Below are 17742 nucleotides of genomic sequence, written 5' to 3'. Positions count from 1 at the left end.
GGAATGAAAAAGAGCAGAAAATTACGTTTAAGTTCTCTATAAGTTCTTAATTTTCTATATGAGCGACTTACGTTAGCGTACTTCTCGTCACTGCCGCGCACATACACATATATTTGGGTTTAAATTTTAAAAGCACAAGGTAAGATAGCATTTTCTTAATTTGAACACATCAACAACACAGCTCACAGTTTATTTTCTTCAATTCGTTGATAAAAACACTAGTTAAATAATTACAATTAATAATAGTAACTTAAATCGAATGACAAAAAAATGATTGAAAAAAAAAACGGCTAAAATAAATAGTCTCTTTACAGTTAGCTAATGTATTGGTTTAAATGACTTCTTAAATCAATCGGGCTGCGAGAGCCAGTGGCACCAACACGAGTATAGGGTCTACTAACATACACTAAGTATTTTCACCTTTTACAAGCAGATACTTTCAGGAAATTTACCAAATCATGATGCAAATCAAATTGAAGTAGGTATGAGTGACAGTGGCGTAACTACACTGTTCGAGGCCCGTGGCAGAATACATCGGATGACCTCCCCCCCCCCCCCGGTTATAAAAAAGGCGAACGTTTAATAATAGTATTTTTTATTTTATAATACTTATTTATAAACTTTTATTTGGTAGACTTTAATCACTGGCGGAGGCCTTTACCTTTAGTTCTTACAGAATAACCACAATATCCAATAATTTTAGTATATAATACACACACACACACAACCATATATATATATTTAAAAACTATTACTACTAATAAAATTATTAATATTAACACAAATAACGACTTTTGTAAACAAATACTTTGCGTTCCAGATGACTCTCCCAGATCAGAGTAATTTAGTAAGATGGGGTAAAGGTACCGAAAAGACTTGCTATATCTGTGGGAAGGCAGTTGGAACTGCTAGGCACTTGTTAGTTTGATGTAAGGTACTCCTCGATAGCGGTCAATACTCGCGTCGTCACGATAGGGTTCTAGAAATCATACGTGAAGCAGTTAGTCTTTCGGTAGCCAGAGCGCAAAAGGAAATAACAACAGACGAGCGATCAGTAGGTTTTGTGAGAGAGGGCACTAGGGCTATAAAAACAAATGTCAAGCCTTACTCCATCCTTAAAGCGGCTACGGATTGGACTATAATGATGGATACGTATGAAAAACAATACAAAATCCCCGAGGACATTTGTGCGTCGGCCTCCAGACCAGACATATTTATGTATTCGCGAATCTTAAAGCGCGTTGTGATGATAGAGCTTACGGTTCCTTGGGAAACCAACATCCCCAAAGACCATACCATCAAGGTCAACAAATATTACGAGCTCACAAACGAACTCACTCGAAATAGGTTCGTCGTGGATTTATACGCGGTAGAAGTGGGAGCGAGAGGTATAACGGCTAAATCTCTCTACAACCTGCTAAAAGACTTGGGCCTGTCCAGAACTCACATCAATTCGTTCTTGGAACGTACTTCGAAGGCAGCCCTAGTAGGTTCTTTTCAAATATGGTTAGGTAGGGAGAGGAGCTTGGACAGTGGAGGTGAGCGTTTAACGCGCGTTAGTTAGGGGCCCCTTAAACCTACACCTGAAGTTTGTTTTGTTGAAGCTCCTCTCCCTGCAACGCGATGGTCCCGGCACCCGCACGGTGAATCCATTGAATGCTAAGAGGTTTCGTCTCGTCGTCGTCTCAGAAATCAAAGGAATTTACATATGAACAGTCATCCCCTCTTTTTACCCATTCTCCCCTATTTTTTGCAATAAAAAGTCGTCTATGTTGTTCCTTAGGGTCTATTCTATCTCTGTACCAAATTTCATCAAAATCATTTAGGCGTGAAAGCGAAACAGACAGACAGAGTTACTTTCGCATTTATAATATTAGTATGGATGTGTTTATATAAATGTTGGGAATTTTCTTCTGACCAGGGACCCCTTCCGGTTGGCGGCCCGTGGCATTTTGCCGACTTGCCACCCTGTAGTTACGCCACTGATGAGTGAGTATGTATAGTTCCCGGGGTAACGCTCGGCGAACACGACAAATTTGAGGAAAACCGAATTACAATCTTTAATTAATACACCCGAGATGAGTTTTTAAAAACAAAAGAGTAATAGCAACACTCAACAGAGACCAGAGGGTTTAAATATGGTAGTGAAGTCTATTCATCCGGTATTGAAGTAAGGCTATGATTTCGGTGACACTAACAGTTCAGGATATCCGGTAACTACTTCCTGTGGTAGCGACCAACATTTTTATTTTATATTCCCCTATTCAGCACTACATTATTTATAGTAGAAAATATTTTCTTTCATATTACCTTTAATCTTGAAGTATATAAAACCTCGCCATACATTAAGGTTATATATTTAAATAAAACCGTTAATGGAACTTTATATCTACTGTAGCCCATAAAATCGACCGCCATTTTAACTTAATATAGTGTTCCGAATAAATGATTTGATTTTTATATTGTAAGAAAGAGTTAAATAAGATCAGGTACTCGAAGGATGCTTACTTCAACACTTGTAGCTAAGAGGGACTAAACCTCGCATCATTCCATGGATCCACCGTGCGGGCGTCGGGTCCATTGCAGGGAGAGGAGGTTCAACAGTTCCTGGGACTTGCGACCCAGGTGTAGGTTATATTTATTTCATACATTATAATTACACTGATAATGAGTAATCATGATTACTATTTGTTATCAAAATGGTTACGTTTCGGTAAACATTAAATCGATATTAATTGACACACTAAAAATACAGTAAAATAAAATAGGTTAAGGGATTGTGACGTCTGTGTGAACGTCATATCTGCACCTCATTGTGCAAGATAACGGGCTGTATAATGAAACACGTGGGCGATTTGAACATTTAATACATCTACAGTACGTGACAGGTTCAACATCTCAACATTTGTACTAAAACCGAGAACAAACATTATAATATAAAATAAATACAAACACAAACAATACTAGAAGTCGAAATTTATTAAAACATTGAATATCTTAACCGAATAAAACACTTCAACGCCATCTGTGATTTTGGAATGTCAATAAAATTTATAAGAAACGATCTAAGCATTTAAAAATAAGTTTGTTTCAGGTGACATCTATCGGTAGAATTAATAGTTATTATAAGCCTTTATTAGTCGTTGAAGCAAATTCATCAAAAGCGCCATCTATTGTTGATTAGTAGAAGTTCAACACTAATATAGGGAACTACTTAAGACACAATATTGTTATATATTTTGGTTAAGCGCCCTCTGTCGAAGGTATCTCTAAACTAGTTCAGTTAACCAGTTTGGTGACGTAGTTGCTTGGGAAGAGGCCAGTCATCCCGCGCAGTTCACCTGAAAGTTATTAGTAGAATTGTCAATTGTAATGAAGCTACAATAATATATTTCCTTACATTATAATAGCATATAGTATATAATGTATCTCCAGTCCGTGTAGTTTCCGGGAACACTTCATGACAGGTGTATTGTGTGAAGTAACGCGACACGCGATAGATGGCGCTGACTGTTGGCTCACATACATAATATATAATAATATCTTATAAATTGTATTCGTTACAGGGAACAATTTTCTTATGTCACCGTTAAGAAAGGGGACGATAAAATTTTGTAAAATTATCAATTTAATGTGTGCCTAGCCCGTGTGTGTTGGTGTTCGTGTTGCGAGTCTGTGTCGTGTGCGTGTGCGTGTGTGTGTGTGTGCGTGTGGTGTCCGTACCTTGCCACCAGGCGGGGTCCTGCGACCTGTCGGTGACCGCTATGATGTCGTCCTTGTCGAAGCTGAGCTCGTCCGCGTTCTGAGCCGTGTAAGGGTACAGAGCGATCACCTGCACAATAACCATACATATATCACAAAAACACACACACACACACACACACACACACACATATATATATATATATATATATATATATTTATTATCCCGCCGCGGTCAATAAATCTGTCCTAGGTAGATCTCGTCCACGTGGTTCGAGTTTATCTGCGTACTACGCACAAATCGCATCCAGTCTGTACGTCAACACGAACGGTATTGTCGTCTCACTTCAGTTAGTTGGTTAAAATAAAACGGTGACGGCGATAGTTTTTTAATCACAAAAACCAAATAGATTTTCCGCATACAATTAGTTTCTCATATATTATTCTGTTGTTTTATTTGTCTCCTTTGTGTTATTGTTATCGTTCTAGAAGGTTCTATCGATCAATTATAATAACAATTTATTAATACTAAACATGTTATAAACAGAGCCAGTTACTTTATCTATGACAGTTTCCGCCGGCACGGCGTCCATCTTGGACATCACGGGCGTCGTGCGACCGGAAGTGCGTCCCGAGGACTGCAGGACCTGGAGTCATACGACATACAGAGAATAGCGCGCAGACAGAACCGCATCCCAGTCGGCTCAGCGGTTACTGTGCGACTGGAACACAACTATACGGCAATCTCAATTATTTCAAAATGTATCTTCTGACTGCGAGTTCTACTTTATATACAGCTGTGTGATTACTTCGTGAATCCCCCCTCTCTCTCCCCCCCCTCCCCATACCTTAACATACGTGGCGGGGAACCAGCCGCTCTGCCTGGCCCGCCCCTTGGCTTGCAGCTCTCCCTCCCACCAGCCGCTGTCCGCCTTCTTCCTCACCACCAGCAGCTGACCCTTCACCAGCGACAGCTGCTCCGAACTGGAAACGGACGCATTATATATGACGTCACAGGTGATGTCCCCTCTCGCTCTCTCTTATGGAGTGTGAGTGGGAGAGCGTCACACATGTCTCACCTTGTGGCGGTGTAGTTGGCGAGGGCCTGCGCCACCTCGTGCTTCCTCCTGGTGGCGGAGTCCCGGCCGGAGTCCCTGCGGGCGGCGGAGGCGGGCCGCGCGCCCCCAGCTCCCCCCGCCCCCGCCGCCTCAGTTATAGAGGCCACCTCCGAGGATATCGGCGTGGACGACTTCTGTTCCTAGTGACATATATTATTATTATATTAATACATATATTACTGTACTAAGTCTTATCAATATAAATTACTTCGTTGTCAAGCCTACAACAGTATCAGCAAATTAGTTTTTAAATCATTTAAATCAGGAGGACCGTTTGTAAGTTATCATAATATAAGTTTAGTCCCCAACATTAAATAGGTTATGTTATATGGTGTGTACCCAGCGCGCGCGACGCCGGGGCTGGCGCCTAGTGTATACCTGTATGTAGTCGACGGGCGCCTCCTTGGGCTCCGCTTGGATCTCCGGCACGGCTTCGGACACCTTGAACCACACAATCACACCATCAACACTGCGTTACTTCCATCAACACTGCGTTACTTCATTTTCTTTACGGTACCATTTTTTATCAGTTCAAACGTCATACTGTCGGTCTTTACGTAAACGGTAATTGTAGTAAATTATTGATTGTCGATTTTTTATGTAAATTTCTTGTTTGGATATTAAAATATATTACTTTTGAGGAAAGAATGAGCGGAAATAGAATGGACTTAAATAATAATTCCTTTAAAACATACAATTTATATATTTATACCGTTTGCAGCTCTCTAGCGGGTTCCGGCTCCCTCGCTTCCGGTATACTGGACATGACGTCACTTCCGGTCGTTGTGTCCTTGGTTACGTAGTTCGACGGGAAAATCCCGGTACTGGAAATAATTTAAAGAAAGAAAAATTATTTTCCTATGACCAAATAAACTACTGATGTCCCAGTATGGGTTTGAATACGTGGACACTGATAGTACAGAGTTCAATACCATGAAACCGTCCGTGTTCAAGTGGACTATCTATCTATTAGTGTCAATAGGGTTTTAGTAGGAAAATATATTTTTTTACCAATAATATGCTTAGAAAGGTTATTTTTCTATTTACAGGAGATTTGTATAAAAAATATCAAAAAATATTCGTATCTGTGTGCTTCCTGAACGCCTTGCAGCCGTCCTAACAACCGGGCTCTAGTGTCGGAGACGAATTCATTGTGAAATTGTAATTAATCTTTGACTTTACATTAAATCTGCAATAAGTATCACCCCTATCCCATCCTATCCCTATCCCTCACCGTATCCCGACCCTGCCGGTCCACCAGTCCCCGTCCCGCCTTATGACCTCTATCCTCTCTCCAGCCTCGAAGACCAGGTCGCCGGGTTCAGTGGAGTTGTAAGGATACGCCGCTATGTAGAAGTCGCCGCCCTCTGAGGGATACACAGGGTGTAGCGAGGACTGAACTCTTAATACAGTGAGTGGAAGATATTGAAGAAATTTTATTGGTTAACACCCTGTATATATTGAGTCCTTATATAAATGCTCCTGTATATACGGGTGTACAAAAACAATAGTCCTTATTCTGATCTCAACTACAATCAATTCAAGCCCTTATAGTCATATCATTAAGATTCTCTCTTACTATTGTTGAAGAGTCCTGACTTACCCACATCAGGCACGGCTCCGCCCAGGTCATTTGATATCTCAGCTTCCGGGACCTCGGCTATACCTGCGGTTATAGTATATTTAATAATACATAAATGTGCCCGCGGCTCTCTCTCTCTCTCTCTGTCTCTCTCCCTCTCTATCTGTTTTACTCACCCTCGAGCTGCGTCTTGGTCTCCAGCGGTTCAATGACCTCAGCGTACGCCTGTATAGCGTTTATATCCTCCACGTACGACTCCGGGAACCAGCCGGACTGACCTGCGATATAACACAGATAAAAAAGAAAAATAAAGTAAAAAGCTTACATATAACGAAATTAGTTATTTAATCTGTACCAACATTTGATTTCGAGTTCAGTTGTTTTTCATTTTCGCACAAAAAAGCAATTCATTTATCCTTAGTCATGATTTTTATTATCTGTCTATCGTTTTAAATGGCACAGACAGACGGTTAAATTAATGCCTTATTAATAATAATATAAAGTCATTATTTCCTCACCCCGGGCAGTCCCCCAGCGCCACCCGGGCTCGGCGTCCCCTCTCGGAGCCACCGCCTCACTCACCTGATATAAATATTAAGACAAGAAACATCCTGTATAACAAGCAATTATAGAAAAAACTCCTCCTGTATATCTATAACACGTGTGACGAGGCCAAAGGTCTCAACAACTAAATCAGAATCTCTCTTATATAACATTATCATAGTTTCATCAAAACCACTTCAGTGATTTTCGGTAAATGTAACGATCGTATAAAATCCATACAAAAAAATACTAAATAATCGTCACATGTCTAAATTGACTGAAATCTACCCTCATCAGCAACATGTGAAATGAATTTCATCAAAATCGGTTCAGCAGTTCAATGTAACACACACACACACACACACATTTATCATCGTCACTTATTACACAACACCGACCATGTCTCCCGGCTGTAGGCTGAGCTCGTCCGCAGTCCGCGCGGTGAACTCGTACACGCAGCGCCACCTGGCGGGTGTGGTGGAAGATGGTACCACCTCCGCAGCTGGAGAGGGAGAAGAGAGATAGATTAGGAGTTATATTGTCGAAATTAATTGATTTCCACTTAAAACCGGATATATATATAATTATTTTTAACTAATATATACAGTGTCATGTGTCAATGATAGACGGTTTATATTTGTAATTAACTTAATGTTTGTTTGTTGTATGTATCATCATCACCAGCCTATCGGAGCCCACTGCAGAGCAAGCCTGAGCAGCCTCTTCTCGCATGGAGAAGGTTAGAGCATTAACCACCACGCTCGCTCAAGACGGGTTGGCGATTTCAATCTTATAATTTGAAATTTTAATTTATAAGACCAGGTTTCCTCACGATGTGTTCCTTCACCGTCCGTCAGTGGCGTCTAAATACTCTTACAAAGTACATATGACTCGGTAGAGATCACATTGGTACTTGCCAGGTTCCGAACCCGCGCCCTCACGTGTGAGAGGCGGGCCTCTAACCTCCAGGCCACCGCGACCGCGACAATTGTTATATAAAAATAAATTTTATCCAAATTCTCACACACACAACCACGCATATGACGTCATTCTCACCGTTGGTAGCGGGAGCGTCGCCCCAGGCCTCGTTAGTAGCCGGCTCCGCCCACGCCTCGTTGGTTGTGCCCCAGTCAGCCTCTACGAATACTCTAACATTAATACTTGATGTAATATATAATTACTATAGTACAATATATTTTTATGAATAATTTCGTCAAAATCTATGATTTCACGCTCACTCCTATCACTTCCGGCTAGGTGTAATTTGTATCAGAGTATAAGTCAATCAAAGCCAGTAAGTATCCAGAAGGATATATGAACTAGTATTTTATTTCCCACGACGATTGCACGTCAAGGACGTCAATACTTCTCTCTCTCTCGCACGCATCTTCCGTCTCCCTCTACCGTCACTCACCACTCCCCCAGGCGGAGTCAGCGGGCGCAGTGCTCCTGCTCATGTACTCGTCTCTCTTCGTCTCGTACAGCTTCCAGACCGACTCGCACTTGTCCACCAGTGACGTCACCTTCTCCGACAGCTCGCTCAGCTGCGACTGGTTCGCTTCCAGGTCGTTCTTCTTAGATTCGACCAGAGCTTTGGCTGCGTCCACCTTTAGATGACATTTGGAAGGAATTATTGAAATCATCTAAAGGTTTTTTATATGAACAGCAGAACCTATTTGATTTTTATATTTACTTGTCAGTCTATTCTTAAGCGTTCCTTATTTTAACTTTAAATCGTAAATCATTCGTATGTTTTTTAGACGATATTATAACTAGTTACATACTTATACGCGTTTTAAATCATTTTGAATAAAACTATCTAATATTTTACATATTAACTGTATATATATATATATATATATATATATATATACATATATATTCCGTACTCACTTTATCTCTCAGTTGTTTCAAATTAGCCTCCATCATGTTCAGATTACCGTCGTCGGCTCCATCCGACACTTTGATCTGAAGTTAATACAGAATTCATATAGATTTATGTCAATTATATAGCATACTAAACAAAAACTATATCTAAAAGTTGGTGAAGTCTGTACATAGTTTCATCGAAATCAGTCCAGCTGTGTCCGAGTTTGACTAACACAGTAACATGTGAAATAAATTTCATCACAATCGGTTCAGCAGTTCAATGTAACTCACACACACGCACACACACACACACATGCACGCACGCCTGCACGGACATGGACTCGGACATCAAACTGTACATACAAATCACAAGCTAACTCACCACAGAACCGATATTCATTAGTTGAGTACAATTATTTTTTAACTGACAGTTAAATTAATATCATAATATCATTATTGGTTATATTTCCGAGTCGTTATAATATTTTTTCTATAGGAACCTTTGTATCCAGCTCCGCCTTCTCCTTGTTGAGCGCTATCTGTTTTGCGTTCAGTTCCTTGACTCGCGCCTTGAGCTGTTGCATTTCAGCCATAGACGCGTCGCGATCTGATCTGATGCGAGGGAAAATATCAATTATGCGTTATCTAGACAAAAACTTAGGTATAATTGTAGATAGAATTTAGGTAAGTGGCATATCAAAATATCATCTATATACGAAGAGTCGAAAAAAACTACAAATTGATTATTATTTTAATATATAATATTTTATTTAAACAAAACTAATAAATATATAAATATATGATGTAAATTGCATTTATATGAACGCACTGCGCATTTGAATTGTTCTGTTATGAGTTGTAAGTCCTCATACACTAAGTCAGACGTTACTTGGTGAAAGGCTTTTAACAAATCGACTGGATACGAAAATATGATTTCCTTGCATCACGCTTTATTATATAACAGAGATATATATGGATATATTGAGTAAGTATGTAGGGCAATATATAAAAATCATTGAGATAATAATTTCATAGAATGAAGTAGATGAGGTCATATCACATATCGTGTGTAGATGATTTTCGTGTATAGACGATATACGGATGTAACTCACCTCATGGAATCTATGGTGCATTTCGCGCTGGCCACGGCGGTTCTGGTGTCTCTGATGTCCTTGGCCAGGTTCCCACTCCTGAGGGTCACGGAATTCAATTCTGCTGAAAGTACTTGAGACCTGGACTTGAGACTCAGTACTTTAGATTGCTCTTCCGTGCGGAGCGCTTCAAGTTCACGGGTTCTGGGCGTTATTTAAAATAATTCAAATATGTTTTATTATAGATTTTTTTTTAAATATAATACATTTGACTATAATTTAATTTTGACTGTGAAAGTACGTTAATTATTTTTTTTCATTTTATACACAAATAAAAAAAAATGCTTTGATATTTGTAATTACATAGTTGAAAAAAAAAAAACAGACATTTGACATACAAACATTACCTTTTGTTTAGTCACAACGTGTGAAGTCTTCTACGACTGAGTCAAACGTAACTTGGTTAAATGCTTTTTGTGAATCAACTAGATAAAAATAATTACCGTTTCATTTCCCACTCGAGCTGACACTGCCTCTCCATCTCCTTCCTGGCGGCTTCTCGTTTTTCCTAAATGTTACACTATCATATTAATTCCACTTTAAAACAATGTCACATTGAAATAATTTGAAGATTTTTAATTCAAACAATTATTTGATCTAAATTTAATATTTTCTTTTCAGATTTTTTATTAAATAATTGTAATGTGTATGAATTCAATGACACGGGTCTCCATTTATGCTCCTATAATGACAAACCTACTCAATAGGTTACTGTCTAAATTTATTCACGAGACATATTGCCTTCATTCAATATTAAGGTTTGAGGAGCAAGGATTTTAATAAATAATGAAATTTTTTTGCTAATTTATAAAAAAAAAGCAGAATTAGACGCGGGTGTGAGTTAGTTAATATAAAGAAATAAGAGTTAAGATTTATATACTCTATTATAGCTGCTAAATAAGTTAAATTTCTCATTAAATATGACACATACTTGCTCTTCCTTCTGTTTCCTCAACAGTTCCTCTTGTTCTTTCTTCTGTGCTTCCAGACGCAACTTCTCTTTCTTCTCTGCTTCTTCTCTCTCTTTGCGCTCCCTCTCCGCCTATTACAATTATTAATTATACACTTAAGTCTCATTATTTCATCAAAGGTCTTATATAAGTAGTTATTAATTACCTCTGCTTCCTAGGCGCGTGAAAAATTCAAGTAATATTAGTTAAAATACATAAAATACATTTATATTATTGTGATAGATACATATATATTTTTTGCCCAAAAAAGCTCATTCAGTTAACTTGAATCGACAAATGGGCGTCGAAATTGATTTAAAGGATTCTTTTGTTTTGGAAATGGGAGGAATAGATATTCCGAATTCATTATGAAAGAACACAATGCTAAAGAAAATATATATATAAAATAATCATAGTCTAAGATACTATCTAATTCTTGTTTGGTCCAGAAATAATAATGAATCTTCTGTAGTCTAAGAGCCTACCTTCTCCTTCATCTGCGCGTCAGCCAATTGCGACCGTCTCCTCTCCAACTCAGCTTGACCTCTCGCTAGATTCTCCTTCCTTCTCTCTTCGTATGATTTAATACTGGTTTGTGATGAGACTGAATCGCGTCTGTTAGGATTATTAGTTTTATAACATACATTTGAAAATATTTGAAAAATAGTATCGCTAGATGAAAGAGCTCAGGAATGTCAGTTGTTAATTTTTGAAAAAAGAACAAATGCTTGAGTAACTTAACTTAACTTAACTAACTAAAGTTACTAACCTATGTCATTGGAAGTAGTCTTTAGTCTAGTCTTTGGAAGAAGTTTTCCTATTTGATGTTACACATCATAGTTAGAAATTGAGAAGAAATATTACATCGATATTTGTGAAACTATAAACCAAAAATGTCAAAACGAAACAAAAATCACATAAGACAATGACCAGTGAAATTTCAACGTAGGTTTTAGAATTAATAACCGAAGACGCTACGTATTTAGTTTAATGGGAACAAGTATTAAGGGTGTAAGTGTCCTGATATAAGTAAATTACCTAAAGGTCGGTGGTATCAATTCTGGTGGCAGCTTCGCTGGCACCGGCTCGCCCTGTGTGGCCCGCTCACACAGATACATGGCTAGCACGAACTCCTCACAGCCTTTATACATGATATGATAATTTAATACGTGATTGCGTTCAAGTACACGAAAAGAGCTGGTAGAAAAGTTATTTAGAAGTCTGATAGCAAAAAAATTACCTCTTAACATCGGTTTACGGAATACAAGAAAAGCTACACCCTATATACGTATATAGGGTGTGAATTTTGTTTATATATATATAGAGTATTCTTACCAAGCTTGCCGTCAGAGTCAAGGTCAGCCAATGCCCAAATTTGTGCCAACGTTAACTGAGGAAGTCTAGACTGCAGCATCACAGCTCTAGCCTGAGCGCCGGACACAGAACCGGTCTTCGCGCGATCAGTTACATTGAACAGTTGAGTGTACCTTTGGAGGATATAGTTATTACTATTTGATTAACAAATATATATATATATATTTGTTAACTAAATATGTATATATATATATATATATATATATATATATATATATATATATATATATATATATATACATATATATATATATTTGTACTTACTTGAGTCTCTGTGCTTGTGGTATACCCCATTCTACGGGTGGTGGGCTCACGACTCCCAACGCTTCAGTGGGACTTGTCACTAGAGAACCTGATGATTAAGTGGAATTCAGGATAGAATCTGATATTAAATAAGGACATGCAGAACGAAATCAACATCTATGAAAAGATGTGTAACGTCATAAATCAAACATATATACATATACTTACTGGGCTTGGAAAAAGAATCGCTTTTAGCGATAATAGGCGTTGAAGTCACTGGTTGCATCGGCGCCATGCTGGTCACAGCTTTCGGAGGACTAGTTGGGCCAAGGTTGGAGCCAACTGTAGCGCCACTAGGGATGCTGGGTTGGGAGCTCGGGACCAGTGGAGTTGGCCCAACCAATGGCGGCTGTCCAGCTAAAGGTTGGCTCAAGCCCACCAAATCCGCCTGGGTTGTTGGAGCTTGGGATGAGATCATGGATTGGTTGTTACCAATTAATGGCTGGGAGGTTATAATTGGTTGGGAATTTCCAATAATCGATTGGTTGCTCCCAATCAATGCTTGGGATGGTTGTGGAGGTATGGGTGGTGGGATCCCAGTTAATGGTTTGTTGGTTTGGTTGATCAGCGGTGAGTTTTGGGTCATTGGCTGGTTCAAACCAGTTAGTGGCTGACCCATCGGTTTAACACCGGAAATTAGATCGGGTACATTCGGTTTTGCCAAATCACCGATCAGCTGGTTAGATGGTAGGCTACTTATTAAGGGTTGCGACGCTGGGAGGTTGCTCATAATTGGTTGTGATTGTGGTAGGTTAGGAATAAGTGGTTGGGAAGGTGGCAGGTTGCTTATAAGTGGTTGAGAAGGTGGCAGATTGCTTATAAGTGGTTGGGAAGGTGGTATATTGCTTATAAGTGGTTGGGAAGGTGGTAAGTTGCTTATAAGTGGTTGGGAAGGTGGTAAGCCGCTTATAAGTGGCTGGGAAGGTGGCAAGTTGCTCATAAGTGGTTGGGAAGGTGGTAGATTGCTTATAAGTGGTTGAGAAGGTGGTAGATTGCTTATAAGTGGTTGAGAAGGTGGTAGATTGCTTATAAGTGGTTGAGAAGGTGGTAGATTGTTTATAAGTGGTTGGGAAGGCGGCAGGTTGCTAATAAGTGGTTGAGATGTTTGAGAAAGATTGGGCATTGGTGGAATTGGTGGTTTCGGTGGGGGGAACTGTTGTTTACCACCTGAAATAAAAAAAAGACATTAACATTTAAACATTTATTAACATAAATATGATATAGGAATCTCGTTATTATGCAATACTTACCAGTGGGGCTTAGTGAGGCCAGTAGTGATGGTGGCAGAGCCTTCGGTATTTCCACTCCGTGGAGTTTCAAATTGATTATCTAAGACATGAGACAATAAAGCTATATAATGATATAATTACACACTTTTGTATTTTACAGAAACGGAAAGGACACATTTCAGTAAAAAAAATTATCTAAAATATATATTACGTCAAATTTTTTCGCTTTTTTTATGAATAAAGTTTTTTTATATGTAAAATGATTTAATACTATCTATTCATGATTTGTTTACCCTAAATTCGAGCTGGTTCGACTGGAAATGATTTTGGAGTGTACATTTTGATTAAAAATTAATAAATTTTAATAAATACCTTGCAAGCTATAGAGAATTCTTTGAGATCCAACTTGCCATCGGCATTGGTGTCGGCTAGAGACCATATTTGTCCAAGAATTGGTGGCGGGAGTTGAGACTGAAATGTGAGACGGTATCTCATTTGGTTATACATCTATACAGTTAGTTATTTGTCCATTGACATACTTTTATTTTTCTTAATGTATATACAAACAACCTTAATGTTCTGTAATTTCCTTAAAAGATAACCTTAGAAAGTAAAGGAAATAATGTTAAGCCTTAAGGCACTTTTTAAATATGGAACGATATCCTCACAGTGCTAGTTCAGCATTAGTTTACTTATTTTTAAATCAAACACAATCCAGGTTGTCCACAAAATAAGGAATAGACTAATAGAGTAAAAAAAATTCCCTCGGTACAGAACTATATATCTAAGTTTTTTGTCAATATTATAAAAGATTTTTATAGTGAAAGATCAAATGAGAATGGTTTTACTGAGGGCATTTCGTACATACATCATGCCCCAAAATATATACTATTGAATAAATCTCACAATACTATCTTAAATATCAAAATAATTTAGAGTAATGTCTAGTGACATATACTTTTATATAGTTAGAATGATTTTGATGAAGTTCTGTATCTTTTAGGTAGATCTAGGATAATCATATTAGTCACACATTAATTTCAATGCATCTTAATGTTTGGAAAGGCCATCGGAAAACTTATTTTACTCTAAAATGTTAAAAAAACCACATACAATATGAAATTTTACCCTAATTATCGCTAGGCTATATTTGTATGTAAATTAGGTATGGAAACTGGTTGGAAAATTATCAATTATAACTATATTAGTTACTTCCTTCGACAAGACTTCATTAATACACACCTGTAACATGAATCTCTTGGCCTGTTCTCCTGTGAGCGTACCGTTCACAGGTCCAAGGTTCCGGAAGTGCTCGGCAAACTTGACATGCTCGTGTGGCTGAATTACCCAAGGATCAGCCATAGTTCTACAGCAATTGATTTTGTTTAGTATATTAATAATTCATCCAATTTAATTATCCTTTAAAAAGAGGTCAATAATGTAAGTGTCATATAATTATTGTGTTTAAAAAATATATATATTAAGGTTTAAAACAATGAAGTATAATAAGGTAGAATATAAATAGAATAGAATTCTGTATGTATTAATAAATATAAACTGCTCATATAATTAATTTTTATTCTTATCTCAAGAGCTGGAAAGTTCAGAGAAAGTAAATATGACTTATATGTGTACATATGAAATATCTATAATTTGAAAAAATAATAAGATACATTACCCTTTGTGATATCTCGCTCAATACAAATCCAACGCCCCTTCAGAAGTAGTAATGTTTTTATGAATTTGGACAGAAACTCTGTTATTGATCGACTTGCTATCCTAATCTTTATCAAGTGACGGTTGAGTTTCGTTCGAAAGCAAAACTATTTTAAATTAAAGACATTCAACAGGATTTTGTTTAAATAAGATTAATGAATTAAAATATTATACACAAGCTAATCATTAATTTTACCTTTTATTAATTTTTAAGATATAATGAATAAAATTAAAAAAATAGATTATTTTCTTTAAACGTATGGCAACTTATACATAATGTGGAGTTGACTTTGACAGAATCATATGTTTATCTAGAAGGATTGTATTTTGTTTTCATATAAATACACATAATTTTATGTTAAAATATGACGAAAATAGCTGATAACGTAAATCCAAACGTTTATGAAAAGGGTTCAGAGCGCGAAGTGACTAGTAGCGAGCGAGACGAAGATGTTGTGGATGAAATAGATAGTAGAGAGATATTTGATCTTCTTCGTAACATCAATGATCCGGAACATCCCCTCACTCTTGAGGAGCTGCGGGTGATTGAGGAGAGAAATATATATGTCGACAATAAGGATAATTCAGTGAGAGTGTATTTCACACCAACAATCCCTCACTGTAGCATGGCAACGTTAATAGGTGAGATTTTCTACTTATTTCACGTACAAGATAACAAATTTAATTTTAAACCTTAATTTTAATCTCGCAATCGCTCTAACTTCCTATAAGTTGATTTGAAAAGCTTCATCAATAGTTTTAGTCTAAAAATATATACTGATATCCGTCTGATCTTTAAAACGGAGTTATTATGCCCTAATGGAAGCTCTCGCTTGGAATATGTATAAGAAATGTGAGTTACAACAAAACAGATATTCATTGGGGATGATATAAGTATTCTTACAGTACTTTTGTAAATTGCTAGAACAATAATGTACTTTTTAGTAATGTATGCAGCTTGGTAAAGTTAATCTTTCGGCTAATGCTAAGCTAATGCTAAGTTTTAGAGATAACACTGTTTTCAGGTCTATCAATCCGTGTCCTGCTCCTCCGAGCTCTGCCAAGTCGCTACAAAGTGACAGTGGAAGTGAGCGAAGGGACTCACGTCTCCGAACATGCTGTCAATAAACAGCTAGCTGACAAGGAACGAGTTGCGGCGGCCTTGGAGAATAAAAACTTGGTGCAAATTATAAACCAATGTGTCGCCTGAACATCAACATTAAGATTTTGAGTAAATCATCTGGATTTCATACATTTGTGAGAAGGAATATATATATATATATATATATATATATATAAGGTTAGAAATAAAGAAATTTGAACATAGTTTCTGTATTAATTGGATTTGAATCTGTGGATTATATTTTCTCATCATTAACCCGGTATTTACACTCGCCTATGAGTCGCGAGACGAGGCACGAGACAAGCAGTCGGTCGAGTGTAAATTAGAAACGATCCCAGTCTCAGTACACTTGTAATAAGAACGGTAATTAGCTCTCCGGCGACTGTTTAAACTGTCACCTCGTGCCTCGCCTCGTGCCTCGTCTCGCGACTCGTAAGCGAGTGTAAATCCCGGGTAACAACTGAGCTGTTTGTTATGATTAATGTAGGTTAGTTTTACCACACTATATAGTGTTGAAAGCTCTTCATACATAAAGTCACTCGTATATATATTAAGGCTTCATTCACACTGGATTCTGAGAAGTCACTTATAACATTACCATATGTTTTGCAGAAACAGGAGACGCTTAGTGTGTAGTGTATATAATGCACGCGACTTTGCCTTCATTTTAAACTAAATGTTTTTTTTTTTTTGTAAATAACACTAAAAAAATTGTTCCTGTTATTTCTTAGCGAAAATTGTTTATATAACAGATGCTATGTTGTAGTAAATATTATTTTTTTTAATAAAAAGGATTTATATATGATAAAAGTCTATAATTCGTCCTCAAACAGACAGAATTTAAATTTGGAAATGTTTTTTTTAAGATTCATTAAAGACACCAAGATTTCAAGCTATACAGGATTCAATAAAAAAAAAATATATAGATAACTTTTTCTTTACGATCCAATCTAATTAAAGAGTAATTAATTTTATATTCAAGTACAATCCTTAGAAATAAATACGTAATTTTTTTTGACAAATGCTTCGACAAATTCGTGAGAATTACAACACGTATTGGTACAGTCTCAATGAAACCTTAG

General features: G+C 37.4%; 2 protein-coding genes across 3 annotated transcripts; one reads left to right on the top strand and one right to left on the bottom strand.

Annotated features, from left to right (window-relative positions):
- Positions 1-2850: 2850 nt before the first annotated feature.
- Positions 2851-15648, bottom strand: LOC116778308 (intersectin-1). 2 transcript variants are annotated; one of them, XM_061525835.1, is made up of 29 exons: positions 15500-15648; positions 15064-15187; positions 14194-14292; positions 13843-13921; positions 13667-13759; positions 12761-13606; positions 12554-12641; positions 12251-12402; positions 11954-12056; positions 11401-11530; positions 10897-11007; positions 10409-10473; positions 9927-10109; positions 9315-9426; positions 8839-8913; positions 8360-8552; positions 8002-8082; positions 7344-7447; positions 6921-6984; positions 6579-6680; positions 6424-6486; positions 6055-6187; positions 5533-5644; positions 5199-5261; positions 4782-4960; positions 4551-4686; positions 4260-4349; positions 3724-3832; positions 2851-3341 (listed from the first exon to the last, which is right to left on the bottom strand). In XM_061525835.1, the coding sequence occupies exons 2-29, from the start codon at positions 15181-15183 to the stop codon at positions 3280-3282; spliced, it is 3747 nt and encodes a 1248-aa protein (XP_061381819.1). In that variant the 5' UTR covers positions 15184-15187; positions 15500-15648; the 3' UTR covers positions 2851-3279. The 2 variants fall into 2 exon arrangements, with proteins under 2 accessions (XP_061381819.1, XP_032528158.2); XM_032672267.2 differs by having other exon boundaries at positions 12761-13759.
- A 173-nt stretch (positions 15649-15821) lies between these two features.
- Positions 15822-17441, top strand: LOC116778512 (MIP18 family protein galla-2). The gene is made up of 2 exons (XM_032672536.2): positions 15822-16179; positions 16563-17441. Exons 1-2 carry the CDS (start codon positions 15903-15905, stop codon positions 16745-16747), a joined length of 462 nt encoding a protein of 153 aa, XP_032528427.1. The 5' UTR covers positions 15822-15902; the 3' UTR covers positions 16748-17441.
- Positions 17442-17742: the final 301 nt, after the last annotated feature.

The sequence above is a fragment of the Danaus plexippus genome, chromosome 31 (genome assembly GCF_018135715.1).
Source record: "Danaus plexippus chromosome 31, MEX_DaPlex, whole genome shotgun sequence".
NCBI classification, from domain to species: Eukaryota; Metazoa; Arthropoda; class Insecta; order Lepidoptera; family Nymphalidae; genus Danaus; species Danaus plexippus.
This window is presented reverse-complemented; position numbering and strand designations above follow the sequence as displayed.

Bases quoted from the DNA above. Each gene is read 5' to 3' on its own strand.
- LOC116778512 (XM_032672536.2), top strand. From the start codon at position 15,903: ATGACGAAAATAGCTGATAACGTAAATCCAAACGTTTATGAAAAGGGT. The intron at 16,180-16,562 runs GTGAGATTTTCT...CACTGTTTTCAG, and splicing joins TAGCATGGCAACGTTAATAG to GTCTATCAATCCGTGTCCTG.
- LOC116778308 (XM_032672267.2), bottom strand. From the start codon at position 15,183: ATGGCTGATCCTTGGGTAATTCAGCCACACGAGCATGTCAAGTTTGCC. The intron at 12,403-12,553 runs GTAAGTACAAAT...TATCCTCCAAAG, and splicing joins CCACAAGCACAGAGACTCAA to GTACACTCAACTGTTCAATG. The intron at 6,188-6,423 runs GTAAGTCAGGAC...TGTATCCCTCAG, and splicing joins CGGAGCCGTGCCTGATGTGG to AGGGCGGCGACTTCTACATA.